This window comes from Lycorma delicatula, chromosome 1, assembly GCF_047948215.1.
Source record: "Lycorma delicatula isolate Av1 chromosome 1, ASM4794821v1, whole genome shotgun sequence".
NCBI classification, from domain to species: domain Eukaryota; kingdom Metazoa; phylum Arthropoda; class Insecta; order Hemiptera; family Fulgoridae; genus Lycorma; species Lycorma delicatula.
Window position 1 is genome coordinate 218,535,871 of NC_134455.1, and position 21,655 is coordinate 218,557,525.

The window sequence follows — 21,655 nt, forward strand, 5'->3', positions numbered from 1 at the left end:
AACCTAGCCTGAGGAAACTTATAAGATGTAAATTGTGCATACATTCATTTTTACTTCCTTAAGTTTGTCCTAGTAGGACCCGTTAATGTATAGTTACCCGATAGGGAAATTAAGTATAAATTTATTGTATTAAAATAAAATTTAATTAAAATTCACCATAATTACTTTTTTAACTTTCAGATACAATGAATAAACATATTTTAAAATAATTAGGATTTCGTGTATGGCTGAAGAACGGAATCTGTAAAAGCAAAGTAAGTGATACTTTATTTTCATCCTAAGAATAATATTGCGTTAACGAAATATTTTTACTGTTGTTAGAAGAAAATAAATATTTGTTTTGTTAGGCAGATTATTATTATCATATATAAATATAAATATATATATATATATATATATATATATATATATATATATATATATATAGAGAGAGAGAGAGAGAGTGAGAGAGTGAGTGAGAGAGAAAGAAAGAGAGAATGAGTGAGTGAGAGAGAGAAATTGTGTGAAGAAGTTGGAAGATGTGCTGCTTTAAAGAAAAAGGAACCATTTGCTTTAAAAAACTTACATTAAATGATTAAGTATTAGCACTAGTAAGCATTAGAACAGCATCACAGAATAAGTGTTAATTATAAAATAAAGCGATGTGATTAAAGTCTACATTAAAACTTAAAAATAACAAACATGTTAGCTACAAAAGTTTAATTACTTTACTCGGTTGCTCATGTAAGAATGATTTTGTGAAAAATAATCTTTTGCTGGTAAATTTGAATTCGTGAACTAAATTATTCACAGTCTTTGGATCAGAATGGATTGCGAAAACTCGCATTAAAGTATTTTATCATGAGGTTTCAAAATATCTTTTCACTCTCTAGCACTAGGTTCGCTTTCGTTATTAACTGTAAAGCAATATAACTTTTACGGATAGGTAAAAAGCTTCAGCAAATAAACCTTTAGGGATAAAATAAGCTAAGAAATATGTCATAACCTGCTGCAGTTCTTTTAATTTGGTTCCTGAGTCTGTACGAAAAATTAGATGATTACATTGAAGAACTATGGTATATTTTTTTAGTATTTCTCAGTGATGCTTACCATATAGCAACCATTTGAAAACAAAAATTTAATCGTGGTTAACCACGTTATACTTTGTACATTTTTAATTTTTTGGCTTTAAGAACTTTCTATTACCTTTTTATGACCTCTGTGACATTTGTATCGATTACCAGACAGGATATTAAGTTCTGATTGGTTACGTACAGAGCAAACACGTAACGTCACAATATGGCTACCTCAGTTTCTGCTTTGTGCTAGGTGTAGTGGGCTTGAATCTAGTTGGCCATGTCGTCGTCTTGTAATTCGTGAGGTGGTGATTTCTGTGATTCAATTACCATTGTGGTTTCAAAATTCTAAATTAGAAAAAACAAAAACATTTTAACAAATGGTATTATTCGTATTATGGCGGCATTAATCGGTTTCAAAATGAACGAATTTGTTGTTGGAGGAAAATACCGTTTAGTTCGTAAAATCGGTAGTGGTTCTTTTGGTGACATCTACCTAGGAATCAATCTTTCACATGGAGAAGTAAGAATAATGATTTTTTTTAAATTTAAGTTTTAAGATGTGTTACTGTTATATCGGTTCTTGTTTAAGTAGCTGGATAGTTAGTTACATAATATTTTGTTAGGTTTAGCGATGCCCTGGTCATTGTTAAAAATGGCCTACTTTTAGAGCCGAATAACATTACAGAACCTTTAAGTATAATTGTTCGCGTGTAAAATTTACCGTTTAAGTTTATTTAAATATTGGCTTTGAAGCCGTTGTATTGTATTTATTTCTGGTGATCTTTGATCAATGCATTCGTTTATTTTTTGTTCATAGTAAGTAGTAATAGGCTTAGTAATACTGTATCGTGTGCTTTAATTCTTGGTAAACCAAGTTATTGATGCGGTTTAAACGCAAGTAATGGCTAATTCTGATTCTCTTTTAAGTCCTTGAAGTGTTGAGTGTTTCTTTCTTTTTATGCTTGACTCTTATATTCAGTTTTACTGAAAGGTTCGATAGTAATAAGTGAATTTTAGTATAAACGTAGCAGAATCTATTAATTTTAAATAATAAAATTGTTTAAACTACTTTTAATTTTTGTTGCTTTTTATTATTGTTAATGAGAACTGATTAGTTAGATAGTTTCAATAAACTATATTTGGGTGTGGATTTTTTTTTGTGAGAGAAATGTATTGATGTATGTAGGTTTAAGGCTTATTGAACAAAATTTTAAATTCTTTTTTTTTAATGGAGTTAGATCTATTGTTATTTTATTTACTAATGTTGAAACCATTTAAGTTAATGTTAATGCTAGCATGTCTGGTGCTTCCTATTATATAAAGAAAAAAAGAGGGCTAATTTAAAGTTCTAATAAATTTTATTTGGCCATATTGTTTTCTATTTTATAATTAGCTGTTTACAGTTTTTATTGTAATTTATCCTTATTATAAAAAAATTTATTTTAATTAAATACTTGATTACTTTGTTTTTATTTTTTTTTTTATTGTAGTATGATTTGAAAAAAAACATTTCTGATATTTATTTTAAAGATACACAATTAGATTTTAAGTCTTAATGTTTTGTAAGAACATCACATTCTAAAATTGTTATTTTGATGTTTATTTTTTTTGTTCTGCTTTATGCAATGCGTTGGTTCCAATTTCAGTGGTTAAGGGATAGGGTAATCCTGCCAACAGATGAGAAGAAAATTAAGGAAATTTTATAATAGATTTGTTAACAGTTTTTGGTTTCAGTGCTTTCTTTGTGTGGGCTTACATTACATGTTGAAATAGGCTTTAGACTACGTAAGTATGTAATACAGCATTTTGTCAGCATTATTTCATTATTGCAATTTATGTTTCCAGTATGTCATTGTAAAAGTAAATGTAATTTCTTTTTTGATAATATAAAATCAAACATTTAATCAATATTTATTTCATTGGAAAAGTGGTGTATGTTTATATTAGTCCTCTTAGTTAAATAATGCAACATCATGAATTATATTTTATTATCTATTTAATTTTTTGTGCTTTACAAATAAGATAAAGAATTAAATTGAGTGCTTTTACAGCAATTATGTCCTAGGGTTACCGTTATAAATGTGTTTACAAAAAAAGAACAGTATTATAAAGTTCTTAAGAAGTATTAAGTGCTAGTACAGAGTATAATAATTAAGGCAAATATCCCATTATTTTTGTAGCCGTTTAATGTTTTGACGAGACAAAATGAGAAATATTACAAAAATATCTTGAAATATCTCCACTTTTCAAATTTCTGTGATCATCATATTGATTAATATACATAATACAAGAACAGTAATTGTCATGCCAATTGTCATACCAGCTTTAAGCCGCACTCTTGTTAGTTCAAACCTATACTTCTAAGAGTGTATATGTAGTTTTCAGTAATTCGACCAATTTGTAAAGGAATAATTCTGTTTTTATATTTAAATCTTGTTTATTTATTTAATAGTAATTTGCTTATGGGTGTCAATTTTTAATTTTTAGAAAAATTAAGTCGATTAGACTGTGTGTCTGCCTAGCAGATCAAAAGGTGGTTGGAGAAAGAGACTTGAGTGGCTACATTAATTCGATTTATTTCTATCCATCTAATGACACTTATAATACTATTATTTATACTTTAACTTTTTTGTTGTAATAAAATATTACTTACATTTCAATACTTTAACCTAGAAAAATTAGACTATTCTAAGACTTGGTTGGTCGTTTGTAATTGGCTATTCTTAATCTTTTGTGATTACTTGTATTTTAGGTTCAGAACTTTTGGTTTAAATGCCAGGATTTGCAATTAAAAAAATAATTTGGGTCCATATGTTCAGAATTTACAAAAGTACGTTTAAAAAAAAAACTGATTCTCTCTGTTATTGTGGGATTTCCAATGTAGTTATGTGGATTGCATTAATGAATGTAAATTTTGTTTTATAGATTGAATTTTTGTTTTTTAAATATTAAAAAATTTACATTTGATTAAGTATATGTGGTGAGTGTTTGATGATAAATATCAGGAAATTAACATCAGGTGATTTATAAGTTGATGCATAAAAGGAGAACATTAAGTGTTTTTTTTTTTTTTTAGATATTTTTTTGGTAAATCAAATTTAGATTCAATGTTTTTAAGATAGATAAAAAAGTGTTTTGCATACACCTTACTTTGGTTGATAGTTATTCATGAAGTTCATGACTGGATGGATTATCACTAATTTTGAAGTGTAGTGGATGTACCAGGAAAGTGGTTTATTGTTTCCAAAATCATCTCATAAGTTAAAATTTATCAGATAAAAGAAGTGTGTTGCTGAAATATTTGTTCTCAGAATTGACCTAAATTATATTTAATGAAATAGTAAGTGTTTGCAATTTAGACTGTTTGATTTCAAAAAGATCTGTTTTTAATTTAAAACAGATGAACAATAATTAAACCTGTTGCTTGATGTTTATTAAGTAGTTGAAAGTTAATATTAAGTAACGGAAAATTTGGTACTCCAATTAAAAAAAAAACCTAGTGCTGACTTACACTAAACAGCTTACTTCATTGCAGTAGTTAATTTTTTCTTTACGTTTCATATTATTCTATTAGCCTTAATCTTATCTTAAGGTTAATCTTATTTTCTATTTTATAAATAATTTATTTTTTAACAATATTAGGAATTAAAAGTTATTTCTAAGTACTGTTAAATCTGGACAAGATCAGTTAGGTAAACCCACCAGATTGGTCTAGTATTGAACACGTCTTTGCAGATCAGCTGATTTGAAAGTCCAGAGTTGCAACATTCAAATCCTAGTAAAGGCAGTTACTTTTATATGGATTAAAATACTAGATCATGGATACCAGTGTTCTTTGGTGGTTCTTCTTTCTTTTTCCTGTTTACCCTCTGGTAATTACCGTTCAGATGATACTTCAGAGGATGAATGAGGATATGTAATAAGTGTAAATGAAGTGTAGTCTTGTACAGTCTCAGTATGACTATTCCTGAAATGTGTGGTTAATTGAAACCCAACCACCAAAGAACACCGGTATCCATGTTCTAGTATTCAAATCTGTGTAAAAATAACTGACTTGACTAGGAGTTGAACACTGGAACTCTCGACTTCGAAATCAGCTGATTTGGGAAGATGCGTTCACCACTAGACCAACCCAGTGGGTTGTGCTTTGGTGGTTGGGTTTCAGTTAACCATACATCTCAGAAACGATTGACCTGAGACTGTACAAGACTACACTTCACTTATACTTGTACATATCATCCTCATTCATCCTCCATTGTAATAACTGACAGTGATTCCCAGAGGCTAAACAGGAAAAAAATCAGTTAGGTAAGGTTATGAAAGTTTTTAATGATTAGCTGCTGTTCATAGTGCTGGATTTTTCAGTAGAGATTACAATGATGTTAATTTATTCAATTAGAAAGTAATAGTGACAGTGAAAAACAAACGAATTTAGGGATATTTGTTTTGGAAGAAGATAAAGTTCACAAAAATACCATTGTTCTCTGGGCAATGCATTAAATTATACTCTATAAAAGATCTTCCTGTAAGGTTTTACATAAAGGTTGAGAAACGCAGATAAAAAATAAAAACATTATGAGTAATAATATATAAATGATGGTACATTGTACATTCTATGCTAAAATAACCTTAGTGGAAAGGACAAAAATAACAATACCTTTAAATGGAATGACTAAGGATACAAAGAAAATTACCTAGGCTACATCAAGAGATTGCATCAAATTTAATAACAGAAGGTAACATATGCCAATGACAGCTAGAATTTTTATTGAAGTCTAGGTGTATTATCAATTAAATTATGATTGTATAACAACAAAAAATTTTACTTGAACTGTTTGAAAGCAGAGGCCAATAATTAGCCTAATTATCATTATGTAATAGTTTAAATGAATTAATTATAAATGATTTTTATAGTTGTGGTAGAAACCAAAAAACAATAATACTAAGTCATCAAAAACCAACACTAGCATTATTTTTTGTGATTATTGTGTATGTAGGATTACTCTCCAGTAAAATCCACTTGGTTGAGGCATTCTGTAAATAGAGTTCTTTGAAACATTTGTTATACAGTTTAATTAAAATTAATGTTAATTTTTTATAATCATTTATTTCTATAGAGAAAGAGAACTTATAAGAACTTGAGTTTTATGATTTACGAAGATTGAAATAGTATTTTGTGAACAAACATTTCTACAATAGGATTTTATTAGAATTAGGGACCAGTCACAAGGCCTTACCTTTTATATATATAAATATCTTGTAACTGCTTGTGTAGAGTTATATTTATATAGCTCTACACCAGCAGTTCTCAAACATTTTTTAGGTACCACTTATATGAATTGCAGAGCAGTAGCATACTGCTGAACTATTAAATATATAATATGTCATTAGTATAGCAATAAGAGTTAAATCTCAAAATGGTGAAGCAAAAAACATTTTTTTTGAAAATCTATTTATTAAAAAAAAAACTGTGGATTTTTTAATAAATTTTAACACAAAAACATTTATCTACTTTACAAAGAAGTGTTACATTATATATATAAAAATATATATATTACTGATTATTATGTTCTTGAAGACTAAAAATTTAGTGAGGAGGTTGGTGTTGCATGCTTGGAATTAAAGCATTATCTGGTTCTGTTGAAATTAATTTTAAATGTAAATTTGGAGGTCAGGGTTCAGTTTATTAAAAAATCATTTTTATTGGCACCATAGCAGAAAATCCAGTTTCACAAAGATATATGGTAGAAAATGTAATTAAAAAACTGTTTTTCAGAACTGAGGATATCATTTTTAACCTTTATCCAAAAATCACACACCTCTAATTCCTTTTTCAATTCTCCATCACTAGGTATTTCTGTAAAGATTCTGTTTCATCGTTAGTTACAGTTCCAAAAATTTCATCTATTTTGAAAGAATTTTGTATTCATAAAAATTCAGAATAATCTTTAAAATACCAGTACACTGGTATTTTCACCAAGTTTCACCAAGAATTAGGCAATGGTGTTATATGTTATGATATTATCATTAATTTCAGTTTTGTGTACTGTGAGTAAATTTACCAGGTTTGGAAAAGATAGCAGGTTTCATTTAAAACTTATCATTATTTGACATTTTTTGATAAATGCCTTTTGTCTTGAAAATCAACTTGTTTTTTCTGCTTGCAGTTTTAAATTTAAGTCATTGTGGTGATAGTTATTTATATAAATTTATTATGCAGTGCACCATCAATTTATGTAAGGTTTTTTTAACCTCCGGTACCACCGTTAGGTATTACTTCAGAGAATGAGATGACAATTTTTGTAGCGTGTGAAAATGCCATGCCTGACTGGGATTTGAACCCGGGACCTCTGGATTTTGTTATTACAGTATCATTGTATTATTTTAATGATATACAATGTATGTATTTAAAAAGAAAAAATATGTACTATTTATTTATTTTTTCCCTTTCAGTGGTGCTATTTAACAACTAACAAACTACAATGACAACTGACTAACTACAGATTGGCTGTGGGTTTCCCAAATCAGCTGATTTGGAAGTCAGTCGCTATTATAAGTCACTACAGATGTCGAGAGTTACAGCGTTCAAGTCCTAGTAAAGCCAGTTATTTTTACACGGATCTGAATCCTAGATCGTGGATACCTGTGTTCTTTGGTGGTTTGGTTTCAATTAACCACACATCTCAGGATTAGTCGAACTGAGAATGTACAAGACTACACTTCATTTACACTCATACATATCATCCTCATTCATCCTCTGAAGTATTATCTAAACGGTTATTATCAGAGGCTAAACAGGAAAAAGAAAGATCGCCTGTGGGCATCTTCTTGAAAAGTACAGATTACGTAGTTGAAAATCTGTGTCCGTTAGAAGCACCTGCACTTTTGAACAGCTTAATAACCTGCTTAGCATTTTTTCTTTAGAAAGTCATTTCACCTCTGCTTATAGCAGTAACTGAATCCAGTCATTGCCCACTTCAGAACACAGTTTTGAAAATAAAAGAGAGTTTAATACTCGAGATTTAATAAAATTACCACCTTGATGGTTTCCTGAGGAACATATTTAAATTGTTCAGCCACCTCTTTTACTGCTAAAGCTTCTCTGCGGATGCTGCAATGAGCAAGGGTACAATTTTCTGTAACAGATTATTAATAGCAACACCTTCATATTTTCTTGTCATAATTCAAGCACCATCAGAGTAGAAGCCAACATACTGCTTCCAGTCTAGTCCATTTTTAAAAATATTTCATTGGCAGTAGTCATGTTCATAGCTTATCGCAAATCTTCTTTAATTGTTCTTTGAAATGCATATTGTACATGTCATAAGTTGCATATATCTCTGCTCTCATGGAGTTGTATGAAGAAAAAAAATCACCATTTCTGACTTTAGTTACTAGGTTCTTTTAATATTTAATGCTATGCTTTCAGTTCTGTGGTGCATGCTATCAGTTGACGGTGATATTGTACCTAGTTGTTTATCTGATGATTCACCTAATATAAAAGTCCGATATCTTTAGCAGCATGCAACAACAGCTGTTCACAGATTGTGAGTTTTTCACACTGCTATACTCTTAGGTTCTGTAAGAAAGATTCCTCAATTACCTTTTTTTTCTTACACAATGAGGGTTTTCTTTCAACTTTCTCATACCTTAGTTATAAAAAGATGTGGGCTCGTCCTTAATTCTGATTCCAAAGTAGAGCTCCATGTCTGTTGTGACAAAACTAGGGTTTTGTCTGTTGTTGCTGCTCTAATCAGAAAGTTATTCATATTGATTTATGTTTTACATCAGCTAAACGAAACCAAGCAAATTAGTATAACAATATTTTCAAATCAGATTGTCATAGGGTATGTAAAACATAGGAAGCAACTGTACCCAACTGACTGGTGGTGAAAAGTACAGCAATCCTTTTATAGTGGCCATTAAGAAACTTGTTCAGACACATATGATGACATTCTATGTGCATGAGACAGGCAAGTCTCAACGTGTGGCATGTAAGAATTCGTTGGTGTTGCTTGTTTGTTAGCCGAATAACTGATATTCTTATTGTTGCTATACATAATTTCCTCAAATTAAGTGAAAACGAAATTTATGATAAAATACTTTTATATATATTTATATATATACTGGAAATTAAAAAAATTAACTAACGTTAATGAAAAATTTTTTTTAGAAAATGTTTTTTATTTCATGTAATTGTACAAATGTTGCCATTTTAGGATACATACATTTTAGTTTATTTTTTAAAGATGACATCTTGCGGGTGACCTCTTCTTCTACATAAACACTCACGAAGTCTCTTCGCTAAATTGTTCATGGTTTGACGTAACATCCCAACTGGAATTTCCACAATTGCTTCTCGGATCTTTGCCTTCAGTTCTTTCGTTGTAGCAGGTCTACTGTGGAACACTTTGCTTTTAAGGTGATCCCACAAAAAGTAATCGCAAGCTGAGAGATCAGGCGATCTGGGAGGCCATCTAATGTCATCATTTCGTGAAATGACAAGTTGTCCAAACAATTGGTGTACAGCTGCCATCGATATTCGTGCAGTATGTGACGTTGCTCCGTCTTGTTGAAACCAGGATGTGTTAAGAATTGGTGGAAATCTCTTTTGTTGTTCCACAACAAAGGTTTCAAGCATGGCTATGTAACGAGCCGATGTCACTGTAATCGCAAGACCGTTGTCATCCTCAAAAAAATAAGGACCTATAACATTGTAAGATGACATAGCACACCACACGGTCACTTTCTGGCCGTGTAATGGACGCTGGTGTAGCTGCGTAGGATTTTCTTGTGCCCAGTATCTGAAATTTTGCTTGTTAACAAATCCACTGAGGTGGAAATGCGCTTCGTCTGACATCCACAGTTCGTGAACAAACTCTTCGTTATCATTTATCTTCTGAAGCATTACATTACAGAATTGTGCTCGCACAACTGCATTGTTCGGTTTCAGTTCCTGGACAATTTGCAACTTGTATGGATGGAATTGCAAGTCCTTCACTAAATTCTTCGAACACTTGAACTATGCAATTGTAAATATGCTGAGAGACAACGGATTGACCGATGTGGACTTTGTGTGACAGCATTTTGTAAAGCTTGAACATTCTGTGGTGTATGGACGCTCACGGCCTGGAGGTTTCTTTTTCATTTCCGAACCAGTTTCCTCAAAATTAGATATCCATGTTTTAATTGCATGTGGTGATGGAACACGGTCGTGCCGTGACGGAAATGACGGCGAAATTCTCTACGCGCTTCCTCCACACTGTCATTGTTTTTGTAAAACGCTTTGATAGCAAATGCACGTTGCGCACCACTCCAAGGATCCATGACAACTAAATGGCAGGTTAGATTAGAGAGGCTGGTGCCACTTATCAAGTGGTACCAATCGCCCACGGCTACCAACACAATTTTCAAAATTTCCCGTTTCTTTGAATCAATCTGTATATAATATATAAAGTTGGAGAGCTGCTGATTCACAGTATTAATAATAAAAAAATACTACTATTAATAAATATTTGTTGTATAATAATAATAATTATAATTTTTTTTTTATTGTATCTATTTGCTTATCACCTTGAGTAGTTCTGCATACCACACCTCTGCTGTTTTGCACAGTTATAGTTGCAATTGAGCAAAGGAATGTACAATTTTGTGTATTGGTTTTTTAAACAAAATTTAAAACATGATTCTACACTCCAAATTCAGGTGGTTGATTTATAGTTGAATGTTATAAGTTTGTAGTACATGGATCAAATGAGAAAAAAAAAACATTCACAGACTGTGTATGCATTGCTTTATTTTTAGTTTGTTAGTTAGTAGGACACTGTTGGGAATGTCGCTTGTGGCATTTACATGGATGGCATCCTCGCTGAGGCTTGACTGAAAGATGTCATTGCTGAGGTACTGAAGATGACCTCCAGTAAAGCCAATAAGGGCTAGGTATGGAGGGGAGTGGAATGGTGACCAAAACCGTCATATGGAGGGTGTCTTCTCCTTTGGAGTCAGGATGTACTCTTATAAAATATCAACTCAATGAATCGGCATTTTAGATTCCACATTGCCATGGAACTTGAAAATAAAAGAAAAAACCGACATATAATGCAATGCTGTGTGGTTCCCAGACACAGCCACTTCAGGAATATCAGACGGCCTGATGGGCCATGGAAGCATAGAGTTTATTTGTTACAGATTCTGTTTTGACCATTCAGCTGTCCAATGTGTTCTGAGGAGGAGACCCCTCAACATGTGTATTTTAGTTGTACACAATTTTCGAAATAATGCAAAGAGAAGCTGGAAGCCTTGGGCGCAGAGGTCATATTTATTCCAGAAGACACTCGGAGAATTATGTTGAGAGGACGCCTTGAATGGAAGGCTATAGAGGACTACGTTAAGAAAGTGAATGACAGATTACATGCCTTGGAGGAAGCTTGACAGGGAATTTGACACTGGAGGGTGCTGGGCCTGACAGACCCATGGCTGAGTGCTAAGAGGCCCTCTGACAGAGTTGGGATGGTCTTTGCGCAATGAGGTCGTGGGCACTCCGCATACTGGCAACTGGTGACTGTATACTTCCTCTATCGGAGGTAATGCTCCAAGAGTGGTTCCAGAAAGGGGAAAAAGGTGTATCAGACTGTACAAATGATTTTGCACACGAATCTTCATTTGTTTCTTTTTTTTTCCTTGATGATATTGCCACATAACCTTGAAGCTTGTGTGTAGGATGTGGAAATGGAATTTTTGTAGTTATGAAAAATGCCATGCCCGATTGATTCAAACCCAGGACCTCTGGATGAAGTCTGAGTTACTCCACTCGTGCCACGAAGGCCAGTGCCATTATATTATTGAATTGAGAAAGAACTAAGCAAATGCAATCATCTGTATGAAATAGAATGTGTATATTTAATTCCAAAAATCGTTTTTAATGTAATAATCTCATGAAGTCCATAATCATATTTCAGATATGTAAATGAACAAGAGTCCCAGAAACTGGTATTAATCCCTGATCCCTCATAAAATGGCACTTCCTTGTGAACATTTTGGTTCAAGGTGATTGCTTGACTAGTTGTGAAATGGTTAATAATAGATATTTTAAAGTGAACAGGCTAATATCGGAAGGTAGTACTTTCTGAAGATTTAGAATCCCAAAGGTATTGTTCTCAGGTATTGTTCATTAAAAGTTAGTAAAATTAAGGGTTTATTCATACTGCACAAAACTGCTATCCCTAGATGGGATCATGAACAAAAATAAACAACACAGCTTTGGCACTATAAGTATTTGTACAGTATTTCTGAATTGTATCTTCTAGTGGTTTTCTTTTTGTATTTACTCTTGTACCATTGTGTGATATAATTTCTTTAATTACACATATTAAATATAAAAACGAGAATAATTATTTATATGGGAAAAGGAATTTTTCATGATCCATGTTTTTACATATTAAGTTAACATAATGATTTTGTCAGCAGTGTTATGTGATTGTCAGCAGTGTTAAAGATAATTGATTATTTTATTAACATGTAATTAATTAAACTGGAATAAAAATAAAACCGTTTTTGTATCGATAAAAACATCTGTTTATATAAAGCAAAAAGTATAGAAACATAACAATATTTATCAGTATGTTTCTTAGAAAATTCAGTTCATTAACTAAACCAGTAAAACATACGTTACAACTTGATAGATGTTGTTTTTGTATAGTAAAAAAAAGAAAGAGCAATGAACAAACTTGAAGGCTATCCTCCTATTACATGCAATGCCAAATATGTACCCACTAACCCTGGATCCTTGATTCATCAGCCAGCATCCAAGTGTTGTGGTTATTACTTCATTACTGAATTTTTTAAATTGATAAAAAACTAGCAGTTTAGAAAAATATACCATAGTCAGTTCCCCCCTCTGCTGTACGCATTTGGATATGATTTAATGATTAAAAAAACTGATCTGTGTTTAATTCCTGACTGTCTTGGCACTTAATTCTATTTCTTACATTAATGTAACAAGTTAGACCATATTTATATACTTAAGGTCATGGTCATTTAAAGTGTAAATTTGGCCTGGTCAAACATCTACATTTTTTTTGCTATTCAAAATCCTGACGTTGAATCCACTATATATAAAGTTTGACAATAACTTTGTTATACTTAATATTTGTCAAAATCATACTTATGATTTATTTTAATAGCTTATTTTAATAGCAGATTTAACTAGCCTTAAGTTTTTTTTACTAAACTCAGGACTACAGTAGTACTTCATCAGTGATAATAAATAGTTCAATATGCTTTTGTATAATTTAAAAGAGTTGAGTTGATTTAATATTTGGTTTTTTGTACTGTAAAATTTAAATCTGTGTAAACTAGTTTCTAAATTTCTTGTATTTGAAAGTAATGTAAAAAAAAAAAATAAATTCTATAATTTGTTTATTGGTGGTCCTGTCCTTGAATTTACTGAAAATGCTCAGTTTGGTACATCCCATTAATTTCACTCTGCGATTTCAGAAATATTAAAGGAATGTTAGGAATGTTTTTACGAAAACTTTCCAATGGAATGGAATTCCAGTGGATAATGCCTTTCCCGTTTTGTAAAAATTAATTTTTTTCTAAATATATTAGAATATTTTGGGTTTTTTTAAAAAGATAATTGTCTCAGAAATAATTGATAGGTTTCGATCCTCTTACAGATATATTGAGCACAGAAATCTGGTTAAAAAACAAACAGAAATATTTTTTTTACTGGCAGTTTTATTGAAATCATCATGTTTCAGTTTTTCCTGTCCTTGGGTATCATTTTTTATTTTTAAATTCTTTTAAGCTGTTTCACTAGATTTTCATGATAGTACCAAGGTTATTTTTTTTAAATTAATAAAATCTCTTTTGATAATCTGTCATCACGTTTTAACAAGTGAGGCTGCCATCACTTATTCTTAATAAGGATCTCGTATCTTAATTATTAATTTTAATCAGTTAGGCTGGTTGATTGGATCAGTATTAAAAATGTATTTCTAACTGTAAATAAACTACAGCAAACAATGCTGTATACTACTTCAAAATATTATATACAAATGATTGTAATAAGTAAACTAAACAGGAGGGACTGAGAAGTTTGCCCAATATGTAATGTATGTACATATGTATATGTATGTATTAAGAAGCATGCTTGCATGTAAAACAAGTGATCTGAACATTGCTACTTAGTTATTAATAAGTTTTTAAATAGTTTAAAAACATAGATGAACACTATTTAATTCTTTTTAAGTTAGCATTATTTCTTTCTTTATTGTTGTTGCCCATTGGAATCAGGAGATACACAATATGTCCAGAAATCATTAAGGAATGTTTTTGCTAAGCCTTCCTTGTGCCGGAACGATCTGTTAGCATCAGCTCCATTTATTAATAATTTTTTCTTAGGGTACATGTAGAAAATAAAACAAGTTTAATTACATAAAATAATTACTTGAATTTATAGTTAATAAAACAAATATTTGTATTAAGGAAATTAATTATTGAAACTGGAATTTCAGATTGTTTATCCAAATTAAAAATTTTAATTGGCTATTTATAGTTTTCTTCTAAATTTATCCTACCCTACTTTGAAATTGACTTGAAAGTGAGTGTAATAGATTTTAGTTTTTGTTCATTGTAGTTCATTTGAGTATTGTGAAATGGTAGGTTTTAGCTTCATGTGATTCTTTTACTTTAGTCAGACTTGTGAAATCATTAATATTATTTCTAGGAATGTTACAAATTGTCTTTTAACATTATTGTTATTTTAGATCAGTTCCAAGTCAGAAACTGTATTTATGATATTAAGTGACCTTGGTGGACTTAATTGTTAGTTATGTTCACATGTTGTTTACTTGTCATAATAAACATTGAATAGGGTTTTATCATGGTTCTTCCATTTTTGTAGTTATGATGCAGAAAATCGCTAATAGGATAAGCTTTTTGTGGTATCTTTGCATTAGGTTGTTTCCAAGAGCCGAAAATTTCTTAACTCGTAACATTTAAAAAATAAGCCTGTAAAATGTTCTAGCCCTAAAACTAATCATGACTCTTCAAATCCTTATTCTTGAGGTAGTTATGAAAACAAGCAGTAACAGCAAATTGAAGAACTCCATTTATTAGTATACACAAAGCAGGTAACAGATTAATTTTGTGTGCATTTTTTTATAAATAAGAATAACAAAGACATAGGTAGATTTGCAGTTCATAGAGTAGTTACCGTAAATATTAGAATATGAAAAAAAAGCAATTTTTGGTTCACAACATTGCTTGTATATGTTACAAATTTCTGTGGTAGAAGTATAACTTGATTGTTGATCTGTTTCTCATTTCAGTATCTGGATATCAAATAATGGGTGGTTTTTATTATTTTTTTTTATTTTATGCTGTTACCATTAATTGATCATTTTTGTAATCCAAGGTAGTGTAATTAATTTTTTTGTTTGATTTTACAGTTGTGTTACTGCTGGAAGGGACAAAATACTCAATACATTTATTTAGAACCTATTTTTAAAATTGCCAGTTATTAATGTTGTTATAAGTATAATCACTTAGCAGCATTCAAACAATTCGGAATCTGATAAAGCTGTAGATTTGATATCAAAGAATCATATTTTTATCTTGACAATTGAAGTTAAAATCGGTATTTCATGTGTTTAGGTCCTAATTGTTAGTTTTATCGTGGTTAGTCAGTCAGTCAGTTGATACTCTGTGTGTAAACAAAATCACAATCTTTTAATTAAATGCCTGTAAACAGTTTACCGCACTATGTAGAACCCTTAAAAAAATTGTACATTTCTTTTAAGGAGGCCTTATACTATCAAGACCATCTGATTGAGGATTTCATCTACACTGTGCTTTTGGAGTCTGTTTTGATAAATAGTGTACAGTTGTATGTACTATCTTAGTAAATCTTTTACATTTCATAAAACTATGTACTGTCAGGTTATTTTCTCATGCTTGAAATTATAATTAAATAGTGTTTTAAATATAAAGAAAATAAGTTCCAAATGGGTAAGTAAAGTGAAAATTAAAAAAGAATGTTTGAATATTCATTTTTCAAAGGAACCGTTACTATTATGCAGAATGTTAGAAGATTGTGTATTATTAAAAGAACTCTTCTTGTTTGGTATTTAAAAAACTAATATTAGCAGGTTAGCTTTGTTTTGAATGCTTATGGTACTTATGGCGATTGGGATTTCAAAATAATTCTTATGTGAATTTTCAGAGTTTGTTGTCTTTATTTTGCTATTGAATTGTTGATATGTTTCAGGAAGTAGCTATAAAGTTAGAATCTATACGTGCTAGACACCCACAGTTGCTGTATGAGAGCAAACTATATAGAATACTACATGGTGGTGTAGGAATACCACATATAAGGTGAGTTGAAAACTTTTTCTTCAATACATTTATACTTTTTACAACTTTTTTATTTTTTTTTTTTTGTTTCTTTAAAGTTAATCTTGAGTAAAGATGAAGCCAGCTTTTGTTAACTTAAGATATAAACCGTTTTTTTTATGCTGATTTTATATGTAATCTTTATTATTTCCTTATATTATTATAAATTGTAAGGTTGCTGAAATATTTTATGGTAAACTGATTTGTCTATTATGTAGCAGATAGTTATGTGGGGATAAAGATAACACACACACTTGCGTGCGCGTGTAAAACAGCTATAGTGTTTTCTAGCTGTTAAAACTCTTAGCCAAGCATTGAGACAACCTGTGAAAAAAAGCACTAAAACATTTTCAAATCTTGTAACTGGCTTACTTACTTTGCAGACTGCTTTGTGAAAAAAAAATTTGCTGCAGTAACAAAAGGTCCTAACACCTGCATAATATACTGGGCATATGTTTTATTTGAATTATACATTGAAGCTTTAACATTCGCTTCTAAGTATCAACTAATTTTTTTTGAAGGTGTCTTTACTTTATTTTACAATTTACTTCCTTGTACGAAGTAAAGGAAGTATTGTGATCACGAAAAATTACGGTTTTCATACTTCAACGATTATATCCATTTTGATCATCCGTCACTACTTTTGGCGTGATGTTTGTACGTATGTATCTCGCATAACTCAAAAACGATTAGACTGTTGTAACATTACTTGTGCACGTCCGCTTTTGAGTGCAATCAACTGGACAAAAAGTGTCCAAAAAAGCTCAAAATCCCATTTTTTGGATTTTGGTCTTTTTCTTAACTGCAGTAATAAGCCCTCGTTGAAAGCTTTTCAACAATATAACAATTATATTATAAGTGGTACTTATTTTCATTGGTTCCAGAGTAATAGCCAAATAAAATTTTAATTAATGAAATATTTGGATCTTACAAGCGGAAGGCACATCGGTTCGAATCCTACTTCATCTCTTTTTTTTTTTTACTTTTTTTTTTATTTACTTAAAATATATTGAATTATTAATAATTATTTACCTCTGATTATAAATAATAAATAATTGAATAACAAAGAAGAAATTGAAAAAATATCAGTAATTGTTAATGAAATCAAATTTTATGTACTTTCATTAAAAAAAAAAAAATAAATAAATGTGTATGTAATTTTTTAATAGGTGTTCACGAAAGTCATGTGATTTCCACATCAGATTTTTTATTTTCAGTGGTTTATAGTCGCTTTTCTGTTTTATTAATTTGTATTAAAGAACGTTATATTTGTCGTTATTGCTTTGTTTGTAATGTTTATTTCAAGGACAGAGTGGCATAGTTTTAATTTTAAAAACAACATTAATTTGATTGTGTTATAAAAGTAATATGAAGGAAATCAAAATTAAATTAAAAGAACCTTTCTGCTCAGTACTGAGGTACTACAGCTTCTGCTGATATGTAAATAAAGAGAGACTGCTTTAATTACTCTATAATCCTTCCCAAAACGTAGTCATTTATTAAAATCATGTTTACCATTATTAATTCATATTTGAGTAATTTAAAAAGTAATTTTTTTTTAAGAAACTTTGAATTCATTCATTTCTTTCCCTACTTTAATAAAAATTATAAAATTACAACTTAAGTTGAAGCAGTTTGTGATTATAGATTTCTTTGATCTGTGTTGTATTAATATTAACAGATAAATATCACCGCAATAGTAATTTTTCTTTTGTGTGGGTTGATTTTAACAGATTTAGGATTGCCCAATGTTTTAAAATTAATTTAGTAGATTGAAAACAATAACATTGTTTAACTAGAGCGGTTAGAAAACAATAAAAAACACTTTTAAACACGTTATGTTCATTGAATGAACTGTTATGTTAATAAAAGAAAAATAATTTTCATTCTTATAAAACTACTATATCTTATAAAACTATATTACTTCTTAATATTTAAAAGTATAAAAATATTATATGTTGATTTTATTTATGACAGTATTTATTTATATAATTATTCCAACAAAAATGTTATTGTGAAAATATTGTGTGTAAAATGAAAGATGAAGTCTGCCTTTGAAATGTGTGTCATTGTTGAGAAGTAACAAAGTTGGATTCATTTTTGTTTCAGCTTGATAGTGCAAAGGTCTTGTGAGTTTAAAAACCTGAAAAAAAGTTAAATCTGTTATTGAAGGCACTTAGCAAAAGGTTAAAACTTTATTATCCTGGTGTTAATGAGTGAAAAAAGAAAGGTGGATGATCTATATAAGTGAATTTTTTTTTCTTTTCTTGGTGATATCTTTGATTTTGCTGGGATTTGAAGTAATTGTTAGTAAGGCTATTAATGAATAGGCTGTTCAATTATTCATTCGGTGTATTTCTTATTTTTTATTTTGGATTATTATTAGATGTGTTTGTTTTATAATTATGTTTTAAAAACATATTCATAATTTTACAAATGATATCGTATCGCCGTTGAACTTTAAAAATAAAAATTTAGAAGAGAAAAATCTGCAGTTATGTTAGCAAACTACATTTACTAAACTTTCTAGGCAAACAGTTTTTTCATTTCAAAATATTTCAGCCTCTTGTTTTATAGATTTTCACAAAGATTCAGCAAATAGAGCTACCAATACAGAAGTACCTTCAAATAGAGAAAAACAGTTCCTTATACTAGTAAGTACGTTTACAAGTTAAAATTGTATGAATATGAAGAAAAAATATAACAATTTGTGCTGAAGTTGATCACATTATTATTAAATTTTCCCTTAATAATATATACGTAAACAACCTTGTAATAGGCTTATAAATAATATAGTAATAGGTGTAATATAAATAAAACCAACCAGAAAAGTAAAAAAATTTACGTGATTTAAAAATAATTTAACATAAGCCTGAAAATTACACAAAATAATTTATCCTGAAAATTACAAAAGTTCAAAAATAACAAGTGACATTTTGGCGTAGCAAACAAAGAGGTGGCTTCCCTCTGCGTTCTTCACTAAGTTACAGTTGCACACTGAAATACAGATTATATTCAGCCCTATAAGCGATTATCAATCAGACAAGCTATTTAATGATCATCTAAATCATCTGATGGCATCGTTAAAGGTGTCAGATTGTTTACATGGGTAGCAACTATAAGAAACATTGACAGTGTTAAAAATTAACCTTCCCCTTTCTGTCTGGAAGATGCGTTATATATGTTGCTTCAATGTATGTATGTAATCTTCATTATATAAAACACCATTTGAATGAGTTTGAGAGAAACTGCCCCTACTTTTGGCTGTATTGCATATTACGATTTGTCAGCTGCTTCTAACCGATCGATTAAACGGTAATGAATGTTAATAACTAGCAGGAAAGGTAATAAGAGTCACATTTGATTGTGTTCACTGGTTTAGTTGAGTTTGTCTTGTGTGGGAGCCGTTACGCACAAATGATAACAAAAGATGGGGAAAAATCTAGTTAAGAAGAAGTTGTTGGACCAATGTTAGAGTTCTTTTCAGTAGTATGAAGGGGGTATATTTATTTTCATAAACTGTAGTCACTCTGTCGTCAATGATTGAAACTAATTGTGGTTTTATTTTAATTTTCGGTTTCAAGTTAAATCGCTTTGATTACCGATTGATTTTTTCATTTGAACTTCTGTCGAAGTCTTGTTCTAAAATATTAATTTAAATATACGGGTTTGTTTGATGATTTTTTATATGTAGCCTGTTATGTTATATTGCCTGTTCTGACATTTCTAAATATTGTTATGCAAAAAGAAATAATTGAATATTTAGTTAATAGACATTTTCAGTCTTTAGTCGTGCTCAGTGGCAGTTTCTTTGACATTTACTGGATCTTCGGATTTTTTTCTTGCAGAACGGAACTACTATTTTCATACTTTAAATAAAACTTAGAAATTGAAAATAAGGCCATTAAAAAATAGGGGTGGTAAAGTTGTTTAATAGCAGTTTGTTTTAAGTTGGCGTCTGCAAAAGTCGAAATTTTAAGAAAGATTGAAAAAGTTTTAGATTATAGAAAAAGATTTTGTGCATTTAACTTTATTTTTAATTTTTGTATTAATCAAATTGTAATTAGTTTGTTTAAAAGTTTTAAAAGTACAAAAATGTGTACTTGAATGAGGTAAATAAAAATTATTAAAGATTTTTTCTCAGATATTATGTAATCGTTTTTGAACAGTGTGATGTTTTTTTTTGTGAAAAATTGATTCAATTTACTACCTCGTTAGTGCATTATATTTTAAAAATATGAGTTGACAGAAGAAAGAATGAAAGTATAACAGGTGTAATTAAAATAAATCTGTTACAACCCTTGCCTGAAAAAATAATGCTTTGTTTATTTGTAAAATTTAATCGTATTCATAATGTTTTCAAATAACCATTATTTCTGTGAAATCAATAAATTCTTAATTTTTGAATAAGAATGTTAATTTTTTGTGATGACTTAAGATTGTTTATTAAATTTAAGTCTTATGTTTTCTCGGCTCCGTTACTTTAGTGTTCGCTTACATCCGTGTAATAGGGTAAAAATTGTAGTCGATCCCAGCTTTTATGTGGTAAATAAAAGAATAAAAGAAAAGTTACTGGAAAACATGTTGCTGTTGGATGATTTCGTCCTACTGCTAGCTCATAGAGTTGTTAAACGAATAATTTTTTTTGGATGATGTTAATGAATTATAGCACGATATCATTAGACCACTATGTGCTGTGTGTATTACCATCAAACAAGTGACCGGCTGCTAGGAAAATCTTGCTTACTGTTAACAAGTGGTAACGTGTACCACTTGTTAACAGTTATCAGTAGATTGTGTGGCAGATATCGTTAAAGCTTTATCAGAGAAGTAATCGCTTCTCAGTGGGTCGACACATAAATCGCAGGGGTGCCAGGAAAGTGCACGAAAATAGCAAAACTATTCTACGTAAATCGATTCAATTAAGAAATAAAACTACATAGTCTGTACAGTGTTATTTTTATGATAAAATAACTTTTGTAGTAGAATTACAATAAAGGTGGTGTAATAAAATCATCTAATGTAAAAATATAATTAATATAGATTAAAATACTTATTAAAAAAAGTGATAGCATTAATGTTATAAACCGATGTGAATTGAATTAAGTATTTTTGGGAATATAGGCAGTACAGACCGTGCAAGTATTTTACCATTTTGTCCGGTAGATCGTATAAGGGCATCGGGATCGATTATTGCGTTT

At 30.1% G+C, this 21,655-nt stretch overlaps 1 protein-coding gene across 1 annotated transcript in view; it reads left to right on the forward strand.

Moving 5' to 3' along the window:
* Positions 1-1,274: 1,274 nt before the first annotated feature.
* The window catches only part of LOC142328704 (casein kinase I-like), a 98,652-nt gene continuing 78,271 nt past the window's right edge, over positions 1,275-21,655 (forward strand). The window contains exons 1-2 of the mRNA XM_075372641.1: positions 1,275-1,578; positions 16,330-16,436. Coding sequence (XP_075228756.1) covers positions 1,453-1,578; positions 16,330-16,436 — 233 coding nt within the window. The 5' untranslated portion in view covers positions 1,275-1,452. The remainder of the gene's footprint in view (positions 1,579-16,329; positions 16,437-21,655) is intronic.